The sequence below is a fragment of the Chrysoperla carnea genome, chromosome 4 (genome assembly GCF_905475395.1).
Source record: "Chrysoperla carnea chromosome 4, inChrCarn1.1, whole genome shotgun sequence".
NCBI lineage: Eukaryota > Metazoa > Arthropoda > Insecta > Neuroptera > Chrysopidae > Chrysoperla > Chrysoperla carnea.
This window is the reverse complement of record NC_058340.1, coordinates 7944701-7956374: the sequence shown is the minus strand read 5'-3', so window position 1 is coordinate 7956374 and position 11674 is coordinate 7944701. Positions and strand designations below refer to the sequence as shown.

Sequence of the window (11674 nt, the reverse complement as noted above, 5' to 3'; positions counted from 1 at the left end):
TCATTTCAATACAAATGCTGTCCCGTAAATATATGTCGAGAAACCACAGAATGATTCCAATGCATATACTGTATATTTGAATCTAGGTACTACATCTTACCCTACTATAAAATGTACTAAATGGGAATGTGAGGAATGCCGTTGTGTTTTGTCACGTGTACTTGAATTCTCTCTGTTCAATTAATGTGTGTGTAAATAAAATAATATAAGCTAATCAGCACCTACTTACCTACTGAAATAGTATTGTTTTCATCAAATTAAAATTCATACTGTTTTATTGTTATTATGTCATTACCAAAACAAAAAAAATTTACTTTAAACATAGATACACGAATGCGTACGCATAGTTTTTGATCCTAAACTTCATGAAGGTAGGTCTTTCTTATATCTAGTCGACTTTACGCTGCCAATTCTTTGGATAATTTCAAATATATAAAGAAATAATAACGCCTTCCCCCCTTATGACATTTTAACTCCTCTTAGCCAAAAATGGGGTCTTTACAGAGGCGAGCTTACTTTTTTTCACCCTACACCATGGTTGACTGCTGTCCCTTTTTAACCAAAAATTTGTCTACTTCACGGTAAATTGTATGGCGTTTGCTACAACGCCGGTGTGGTATAGAGACAAATACTATAGTATCTATGTTAACGTAAATAATATTACAGTATTGAATGTGGCTATCCATCAGAATTATTGTGGGTATTGTGGAATTATTATGGGCCTGATGCCCATACAGCATTGACTCGTCCGCCATAACTAGTGATAATGTTGCTATTCCATCAAATCAGTATGGCGTTCACACCGATACTGACATAGTGGTATCCACAAAAAAATACTTACCGAGTTCTTTCTACGTTTCTTCTTTTTGTACGTGATCACACAGGAAGCACCAGCTTTCAAACAGATAAAGAATCATTAAAATCACCCAGTCGAAAGTTCTGAGGTAACACACATAAAAAAAAATACAGTCGGATTGATAACCTCCTCCGTTTTTGTTTGAAGTCGGTTAAAAATGGAATTTTACTTCCAGTCAGTGCACAATTTACTTCCCCCAAGCGAAAGGACCTCCTTATATACATATTTTTAATCTCTAAAACCCTTGTGTAAAACATTATTCAAAAAAAAATCTCTGAAAAGTTATAAAGCCGTTCTGTTACTTTGGTATTAGTGTATGTTCGACGTACCTTTGGTAAACATTATGTCATCTACTATCTCCAAAAAAGAAATAAAGAATTGAATTCAATAAATGATTGTTGCACTGTTTGTTTTTTACAAAATAAGGTGGCATTTATTTATAGAAATGCATTAATCTTTTTTTGTTATATTAGTAAACTTGATTTACTTTCTATTTACTATATACGTAAGAAAAGAAAATGAACAATATATTGAGGTCAAAAATATGCTTTCAAGATTTTTCTAGAAAAAAAATTAATATTGCTATTAAACTACGAAACCATTCGTAAATTTTAGGGTGAAATGACCCACTCGGAATAATGCTGAAAAAGATGCTTCTATATGTAAAAGTAAGTTTTAGCAACAAGACGTCAGTTTTGCGTGGTACAGGTTAGTGCAGGCGAGAATATGAATGTCACACCCCTTGGTGTCTCACCCTTGCACCAGCAAATATTTACGGCGTTGTTATACCATGTATATGAAATATGGTATACTAAGCTAGAAATATACCAAGGTATGCTAAGTTTAGTCCCAAGTTTGTAACGCTTAAAAATATAGATGCTATGAACAAAATTTTGGTATAGGTGTTCATAAAATCACCTAATTAGTCCATTTCCGGTTGTCAGTCTGTCTGTTGTCTGTCGTCTGTCTGTCCGTCTGTCATCACGATTACTCAAAAACGAAATAAGATATCAAATTTGAAATTGACGATGAAATTTAATAGCGTGCTTGGGACGTAAAAAGTGAAATCAAATTCGTGAATGAGCAACATAGGTCAATTGGGTCTTAGGTCCGTAGGCCCCATCTTGTAAACCGTTAGAGATAGAATAAAAGTTTAAATGTAAAAAATGTTTCTTATAAAAAAAACAACCAAATTTTGTTTGAAACATTTTTTTCTTAAACATCTCTGTTTATCCGTGCGAGCGCATATTATGCGCAAATTGTAGTATTATATGGGTATATCAGTTATATGTGTGTGACATGTATGTATGGGTAATGTGACCGAGTAATAAACACTGTCTTTACATGGTATTTCAACAATAAACTCAGTCAATTGTTTGTTTCATCTGTTGAATACTAACTTTGCATAAATATTCGAAGTGAATAGCATAAATGCCGTACAAAAAAATAATCACGTATAGGGTTTCGTAAATTTACGGAAGACCGAAAATTTTTTCCGGTACCGAAGTTACCGGATTTATTTCTGTAGAGGTGTAACATAAGATGATTTTATGAGTCCCTTATCAAAATGTTGTTTGTAGCATCAATATTTCTGAACGTTACAAACTTGGGACTAAACTTAATACACTCTGATATATTTAATATATACAGAGTATAAAATGAAAACGTTCAAAGAACTTTCAATAAAAATGACATCATCTGCAATTTAGTAAAGTAATATCATGATGTCCTTGAAGTTGATTAAATATGTCTTATTTCTTCATTTTAATTTATACCAAGTTAAGGTAGTACGTTCGTGAATCTTCATTAATGTGGCATGTATTTCCCAAATATATTTTTGGAAATTGATAAGAATTACAGACCCTATAAAAATTGCTAAAAATTTTTTATTAGTAAAAGTTTAGAAAAAGAAAGTGATACGATTTAAATAAGAAAGTTGTTATTGATTAAAAAAAGTTACATTTTTTGTTCGAAACATTTTTCCGCAAACCGTACAGTTTTGGCAAAAACGGAGTGCAAAGATTCACCCAAAATTTTTTTTTCGTATTAAAATTGTTATTTTGAATAATTGTTTCTCCGAAATTTAGGCACAATTTCCAATAAATTTTACAATAAATCCAATAAAAGTGATTTGTTTTTCTATAAAGAACATTTTTGTAAAAATTGAATGAACAAACGCACAAACACCTAGATTTTTGCTATCGATTACTATCTAAACTATCCGGTTTACAAAAAAATGTTTCAAACAAAAAATGTTTTCGTATTTATAAAGAACAACTTTCTAATTTAAAATGTTCATCTTATGTTTATCAGTTATGAATCAGATTGAGATTTTAATTGAACCTGAATACTTAGATCGAATTCGATGCCAGAATAAGATGTGTAGATACTTTTGAAACTAAACATTTTTCGATTAAAGCATTTAATGAATTAAATTTATTTATCGAGTTTCAAGCATATGTCAACTTAAAAAGGACACCTAGTATAAGGAATTTTTTTTATTTGCCAAAAGAGTTCAAAAATTCAAATTGATTTTGAACATATCGAAAATTTTGTTTAATTATTTAGTTTTCGATATTTCGAAAAGCAAGGCAGATATCTGAAAATTGTATTCTTATTTTTCGTCTACATTCATGAATTTATATCAAAATTCATCATCAAATTACAAATAAGTTCAACCCTAAGTTTAAACTTGCCTTAGCACTCATACTACCTTAAATGACAATATTATTTTTAAATTTAATAAAATATAAACAAAATTAATAAATTTTTTAGTTAGTAACATGTTGACAGTAATCACATAAAAACATATAACAATGAATAAAAAATTAGTAAGTTTTCATGAAATTCCATTTAAATTTCAACAATTACGTAACTTAACAGTGGACAAAAATATTAATAATAATAATAATAAGTTAACAACCGAAAATAAGAAGTATCATGATCTTGAATGGAACGAAGCGTTACCGTTTGAATTTCTACCAGGTTTGTAAATATAATTATTTATTCACCTACATTCCATTCTTCATTAAAATATAAGTTTTTTTATAGACATTTAAAAAAAATAAAAAAGAATTAAGAATTTAGATAAATATTTGTTTATAAAATTTATAACTGTTGAATCACATTCATGAATAAATTTTAACAATATTTTTTTATCTTACTTAGAAGTATTTTCACCCCGAAAAATGAAATCGAAAATTTTATTACCTATGTGTTTACGTTTTTGGGAGTTTGGTACGACAGAGACGGTGGGAGATTTACCTTCACCCATCTCATAACTAGATGAGACATGTTTTTTATGAAATTTTATTTAAATAGCTTGTCTATCACAAAGTGATCATTGCTTTTTTTATTCAATTAATTTTAATCAATTTTTTTTAATATCTTTCTTCTGGTACCAATTTCGATTGGTTAACAGATCGGTGTAGACCTGTTCATACCCTTAGAACAGGTTAGTCAATATAGGTAGCTACACCTACCTGTTATTCAATCGAAATTGGTATCAAAAAAAAGGTAATTTTATAACGAAAATAATAATTCACATTTTTGATTGGCGTGAAACTTTATAATGTTTTAAAAAATCCTCTAAAATATTCATTCGTGGAAAAAAATGTATAAGAAAATAAGTTTTCCAGATAAGAATGGTTAAAGTTACCATTTTAAATTTGGATATGTTTAGTTTTCCCTTTTTTCATTGTCCACACCCATATACTTTTTCTTATTCTACTTACTGTATGTGGATGTGAGCAATGGAAATTGGGAAAATGAACAGGATTTTCGAAAAATAAAAGTTCTCAAGGCAGGTAGAATAAGAATATCTATAACATATCCAAAGTTCAAATCGATATAGTAGGTAAAGAGTATAATCGTAGTGCTTGAAAATCAATTATAACTTTAAGCATTCTTATCTGGAATCTGGAAAACCGCTTTTCTTTATAAATTTTTTTCCCTTCAATGCATATGTAAGAGGATTCTTAAAAAAATTATAAAGTTACACGCCAATCAAAAATGTGTATAGAACAGCCCTAATAATTGTACGTTATGATAAGAAAGAAGTAGGAAGAAAAACTTTTTAAACTATTTTTCCACTTTGTTCCACTTTAAGTTCTTATAATCTTTTTAAAATGAACATTATAATTAGAAAGATCAGTTATTGGTCTGATTCCTAAGGGCCATACTTACGTCCTTGATAATATGCTGTTTTTTTTTTTTGGATAATCATTTCGATATTTGCTTGTGATGTAGATTGGGAACACAGAGGCGTCACTTTTAGGCATACATCTTATAATTACAATTAATAATTATTCAACTGTAATCGTTATTTAACTCAAAAACAATAGAACCGAAAAAATGAACTGAATAGTAACAAATAATTAAATAATGAAACATTTCTCTTAGTTAGAAGTTTTAATAAAAAATCAAATGCCACAATTGTGTTATTTCGTTACCTTTCTATCACCTATTATAAATAATGTAAGAAGATACTCAGTTTCTAAAAATTTTTAGGGCCCAAACCGTTACCAATCATAGGAAATGCCTGGAGATTTTTTCCCTTTATTGGAAATTATTATGGCAAAAATATATTGGAGCTACATAAACAGTAAGTAGATTTCGTGATATCGTTATACAGGATGATTCATTTTAATCGAGCCAGCCTTTTTTTCGAAGTGGAGCCTTTAAAAAATATTGCGTACAAAGTTTTTGTCATTTGGAGGAAGACATATAATTCCGATATATGTAGATGTTTTATAAGTAGACGCTTTTATGGTGTAAATATCAACAAATTCAGTTAAACTTTTAAAAATCGATGATTTAATTTTATCAATTTTTTGCGATAATTTTCAAAGAACAAAAAGAATTAACATTACAAAAAAAAAATTGTAAAAAGTCGATAAAAAAATTTATACAAAATTCTTATTTTGTTACTTTTTTTTTTTTTTTATTTAAGGTCGCTTTGACAATTGAGTCATTAGCGTTTTCACTGTACCATTTGTTAGTTTTGTGATAAAAAATTTAAATCTAGAAATTCTAAATCTACTCATGAAAATCTGATATCGGGAATACATTTTCTTCTCGAATTAAGTAATGAAACTTTACGAAAAAGCCTTACTCGATTGTAATTAAAATTATGGGTGATTTGAGTTTGAAATATCAGGAGATGACATGATGAACCATAGGGAGTTTTGGATTTATATAAAATGTTTAGTTAAGCCGCAATTAGCGAAAGCTCTCTAGCTATGGGGCCTAGAAGTCTAAAATTGGAATTGAAACTATCTTTTATAGTCTTCAACTATCTCGATATTTGCATTTCGTTCGCCTTCTACGATTTTGAACCAAACCACAAGAATTTACTCTTATGAGGCTTTAGCCATTAGACCAACTGTGCTCATATGTGTCCGATTTTATTTCAGTTCGATGACGATATTATTTAAAGTCTACTACGACTATTACCACAATTGGCCAAGTGACTAAAGCACTTTTCATGTATGTCAGAGATCCAGGGATCGATTCTCGGACTGTGCTTATTTTTTACAAGCTTTTATTTAACTTGCAATGTATGTATGTATGTAAGTATTGGGTGGAATCTTGCAACTCAATTTTTATATTGAGTGCCTCAAGCTTTTACAAAGGCCCATATGTGAGTGACTCCTACAAAATTGTTTTCTACTTTTTAGTACAATAAAAGCTTGTCCCTTAAAAAGTATTTTTTATAAACATTTTTATTTTAAGACTATAAAAGGTATATTTATATCAAATAGTGGAAGCGATGAAAAATCAGAACGCCATTCACTTACCTTATCATGTATTGTCATCCAAACAAAGCGTGCATGCAAAATTTTTTATAATTAATAATTAAAAATGATTAACTGATTATTATTATGATTTGTAGATTGCATAAAGAATATGGAAATATAGTTATTTTAAAAGGGATAATGGGAAGGCCACCATTTGTGATAACATTTTCTCCAGAGGATTGTGAAAAAGTATGGTATTTATAATTTTTGATTTTTAAATGCGTTAATTTTGGAATGAGCAAAAAATATTTATTATGATAATATTTGCTATAGATATTTCGTAATGAAGGATCCAGGCCCTACCGAAATGGAATTGGATCACTTGCTTATTATCAAAAAGTCGTCAGGAAAAATATTTATAAGAATAACGCAAGCTTGGCAGTATTGTAAGTTATTCTATGGCTATTTAATTTATTAATACACTAAATCGTTTCACATTTTTAGGCAAGGTGATGAATGGCATAAAATGCGAGCACAAGTGAATAATGCCTTAATGCAACCACGAGTAGTTGCAAGATATGTTAATAGAATAGAAAATGTTGCAAGAGATTTTATATTAAAAATTGATTTTCTTCTTAAAAATAGTAAAAATACTAATGAGTTACCAGATGATTTTTTAAATGAAATATATAGATGGTCTTTAGAGACTGCTGGTGAAATATCATTAGATACCAGACTTGGTATAATGAAGTTTATATTAGTAGCTAACGTCGTTAAAATGAGGAGTTTTATTCTTAAAATTAAAAATTATAATATTTAATCTTATCAAAATTGATTAATAAAATAAGAAATTGCAATTTTGCATTTTATTTTCAATTAGAAAATGTAAAATTTTTAAATCAAATAATTTGCTTCTCTGCATCATGCTGCAACATGCAGTCAGATTTGCAAATGAGTTTGCTTTTATAAATTTCGAAAAAGATGTTTAGCATATGAAAAGATTCAGAATATCGTTTACCGTTTTGTTTTTATTTAATAATTAACAAGAGAAAACAAACAATTGACTGAGTTAATTGTCGAAATACCATGTATGGACAGTGTTGATTACTCTGTCTGATACTATAACTGATATAACCATAACATACTATACAATTTTGTGCTCTCACGGGTAAACAGTGATGTTTACGAAAAAATGTTGTTTAATATTTTATAAGGAACATTTTCTACATTTAAATTTTTGTTCTATCTTTAACGGTTTACAAGAGAGGCCCTACGCAGCAAATTCGAAAAAATCGTAAAAATTATTTGTTTCGGAATTTGATGAAACTCAGTTTATAAGGTAATTTTGACCCAAGAAATTCAAAAATCGAGTTTATTTGGCGATTGGCCGAGTAATTTTCGAAAAAAACGATATTTCGGATCGATTTCCGGTTTTATCTCGAGAATTATTCGCCCAATCGTTAAATGAAACCGATTTTTGTATTTTTTGGGTCAAAATTACCTTATATACAGAGTTTTATCGAAATTGGAGACGATAAATTTGTATAGATTTTTTGCAATTTTTTCAAGGGGCCCTTAGAAAAATTCGAAAAAATCGTAAAAAATTATTTGGCCGAGTAATTTTCGAAAAAAAAAGAAATTTCGGATCGATTTCCGATCGATTTACCTATACCAAAATTTTTTTCGTAGCATCAATATTTTTAAGCGTTACAAACTTGGGACTAAACTTAATATACTATGTATATTTCATATATACATGGTATAAAAATGCATAACATCAGTTTGATCATCCTACAAAAAGTAGAAGATTACATTTCAGGAATTCCCGCAAATATAATCCTCATTAAGCGACGGAACAGTATAATTTTAAAATATTACATAGTTTTTCTCAATTTTCATTCAAATTTTGCATTTTTAAGGGTGCCTGGAATTAAATGTGTCACAAAATTCAGAAGTTCAACAATTAATCGATGCTGTTAATGATATGTTTGATCTTATATTTGAATTAAACATTTTACCGTCAATGTGGCGACAAATTAGTACACCGAAATATAAAAAATTTGTTCGAACAATGGATTATTTAACCAGGTTACAACCCTAATTTATTTTGTGTAACTGTATATCGTAGCTTGTTATTAACTTCATTTTTTTGGTCTAGCATTTGTAGGAAGTATGCTGATCGTGCTCAAACGAAAATGCTCAGCAGTGAACATAATAACGATACTGTTCCAAGTGTTTTAGAAGTGTTATTAAAAGTAGATAAAGTAGTAGCCATTATTATGGCAGTGGATATACTTCTTGCTGGCGTAGACACTGTAAGTATAAGTGGTCTAGCTGGCTCTACAAAAGAGATCGATAGGGAATTCTTTAGGTTCCGATCGGGAATGTGAAAGACTTCAAAATTAGATTTTGTCCAATAATGTAAATGAGCAGGTTCACAAAAATCCAAAATGAATTTCTAAGTTGAAAGTGCAAGAGTAATAGTTAAGGTACTGGTTATATATTGCCTTTTGGCTGCTGGCTTAGATCGATTGAGAAATAGATAGAAATAGTGCTTAATGATTATCGTTGAACGATAAACGTATGGTCGTCCCTTAAAAGTCTACCTTTTTTTCAATTTTATTCAGACAAATGAATAGTTAGAATGATATTTATGCCGGATGCATGTCTTATAATTTTAAAGAGAATAATGAATAATAAACCTTTAATAAATAAAATTTTAAAGTCCGAACGAAACCTTTCAATTTTGAAGTCATTTATTTAAATAAATAAATGACTTCAAAAGTAGGCATTTTAATAGCTTGGCTTTATGGTAAATCGGTAGATTGATGATATGTTTTCATAGATTTCTTGAAAACTAGTTCGTGGAAATTATTTGAAATAAAGCTAAAACCATAATAAATTATTGCAAACAAAAAAAAAAACCATTGTGGGCGACTAATTTAGGATGTATGAGCCCGGTAGTGGGGACACAATTCAAAAAATATATTTATTTTCAATTTTTCGATATCTGGAGTAATTTTTTAAATATCGAAAATTGAAAATTTTGTTTAATTATGTAGCTTTCGATATTTCGAAAACCAAGGTAGATATTGAAAAATTGTATTCTTATTTTTCGTCTACATTCATAAAGTTATTACAAAAGTCATCATCAAAGTTGAAAATAAGGTACAAATAATTTCAACTCTAAATCTAAAATGGCCTTGGTACTTTACTAACTACCTTAAGATGTTGTGTCTCCCATGTTTTTTAAAGTTTCACATGGTCCGAAGATTTTGTTTATAGGCCGAAAACGAAACTGAAGCGGAAACTTGTAAATATAAATTTGGAATAATTTTGATAAAATTTATAATAAATAAGAATCGTTATGCTTGAAGAATCAAAATGAAGTTCATTACCATTATTCAATATTCATTAAATACGAATTAAGTTAAATTTCAGTAATTGGTTCACTAAAATGAATAATCGTTTTTAGACCGGAAAAACAGCTGCAGCAGTTATGTATTTTTTATCAATAAATCAAGAAAAACAAGACAAACTTCGTGAAGAATTATTAGAACTAATGCCTGATCCAAATGCACCATTAACACGTCAAATATTAGATAAAATGACGTATTTACGTGGTTGTATAAAAGAAGCACAACGAATTGCATCAATTACACCTGGACAAAATCGTGTTTTACCAAAGGATATTACACTTTCTGGTTATCAAATTCCTAAAAATGTATATCAATCAATTATGATAAATATCAATTCAAAGAGTTCTAAACGAAAATTTGTTTTAGACAGAAGTGTTTACTGGTAACTTGTTAATGTGTAATTTGGATGAAAATTATCCAAAGTCTAATCAATATATTCCTGAACGGTGGTTGCGAAACAGTGCACCGGAATTAACAGCCAAAACTACTCATCCATTTGTTTTCTTACCATTTGGACATGGACCAAGAGCTTGTATTGGAAGACGTTTTGCATTTTGTGAGTTGGAAGTTTTAATAGCTACGGTAAGATGTCAATGTATTCGATTACCAGAGGTTGAATTATATACAGGGTCATTTTAATCTATAATGGCTAATAGCTCGTTTTGTAGTTAAGCAATCAAAACATAACTTAAACAAAAGTTGCAGAATTTGATGCGCGACATCATGCTTTGACATTAGATTGGACCTAGTTTTTCGGGTTTCTTTAATATCCAATTTAGATCCTAAACCGTAAGAGATAGAAAAACACTTTAAATTAGAAAGATGATTCTCATAAAAATTATTAATTTACAAGTTTTTCCGGAAAACGTTAGCTTTAGAACAAAATGCAATTTAAAAATATGCCAATATATTGCATTAAATCGAAAGAAAATACGCCTAAAGTTTACCGATAATTGTAGGTCAAAGTCATGGACACAGATGAATGTCCTCTATTGCCCTTGACAACTTTTGGCTAAAGCATTTATCCATAGTTAGCGTGTTTTCTTTCAATTAAATGCAATAATGACATATTTTTAGGCCACATTTCCAAAGAAAGCTGAGGATTTTCAAAAAAAAAAAAAAAAAAAAAGTTTAGATAACTTTCTAATTTAAAGTTTTATTCTATCTCTTACCGATTTGGATTTAAATTTGATATTAAAGAAACCCGAAGAACTAGGTCCAATTATCAGAACATGATGTTTTAGCATAGGAACTGCAAATATCATGCTGGAAATACCTTAACTAATTACTTGAAAAAGCAATTGAAATACTTTTTCTTTCCTAATTTGTTTTAAGTTTTGGATTTTATGCATTTGCATATTTTGTTTGAATTTTTACTGAGATTTCTGTTTGTTGTATTATTTGATATTTATTTTACATTGACAAAATAAAAAAAACTTTTTTTTCAGGTATTTCGAAAATATAAATTTGAATGGCATCATGATGAAATGAAATTTAATAGTCGATTATTTTATGGAGTTGATAGCCCGTTGAAATTTAAGCTGATTCCCATATATTGATTAAATTTTTTTATGGTTTTATCAGATTTTATTCATACTAAGGAGAAAAAATGTATAATGATTGTAAGACTGATTAATGAATATAGTTAATATTTAAACAAA

General features: G+C 28.9%; 1 protein-coding gene across 1 annotated transcript; it reads left to right on the top strand.

Moving 5' to 3' along the window:
• The first annotated feature begins 3636 nt into the window (after positions 1-3636).
• On the top strand, positions 3637-11674 carry LOC123298132 (probable cytochrome P450 301a1, mitochondrial). The gene is made up of 10 exons (XM_044880046.1): positions 3637-3841; positions 5366-5459; positions 6750-6843; positions 6928-7040; positions 7099-7334; positions 8514-8682; positions 8753-8909; positions 10070-10318; positions 10380-10595; positions 11462-11674. The coding sequence occupies exons 1-10, from the start codon at positions 3673-3675 to the stop codon at positions 11570-11572; spliced, it is 1608 nt and encodes a 535-aa protein (XP_044735981.1). The 5' UTR covers positions 3637-3672; the 3' UTR covers positions 11573-11674.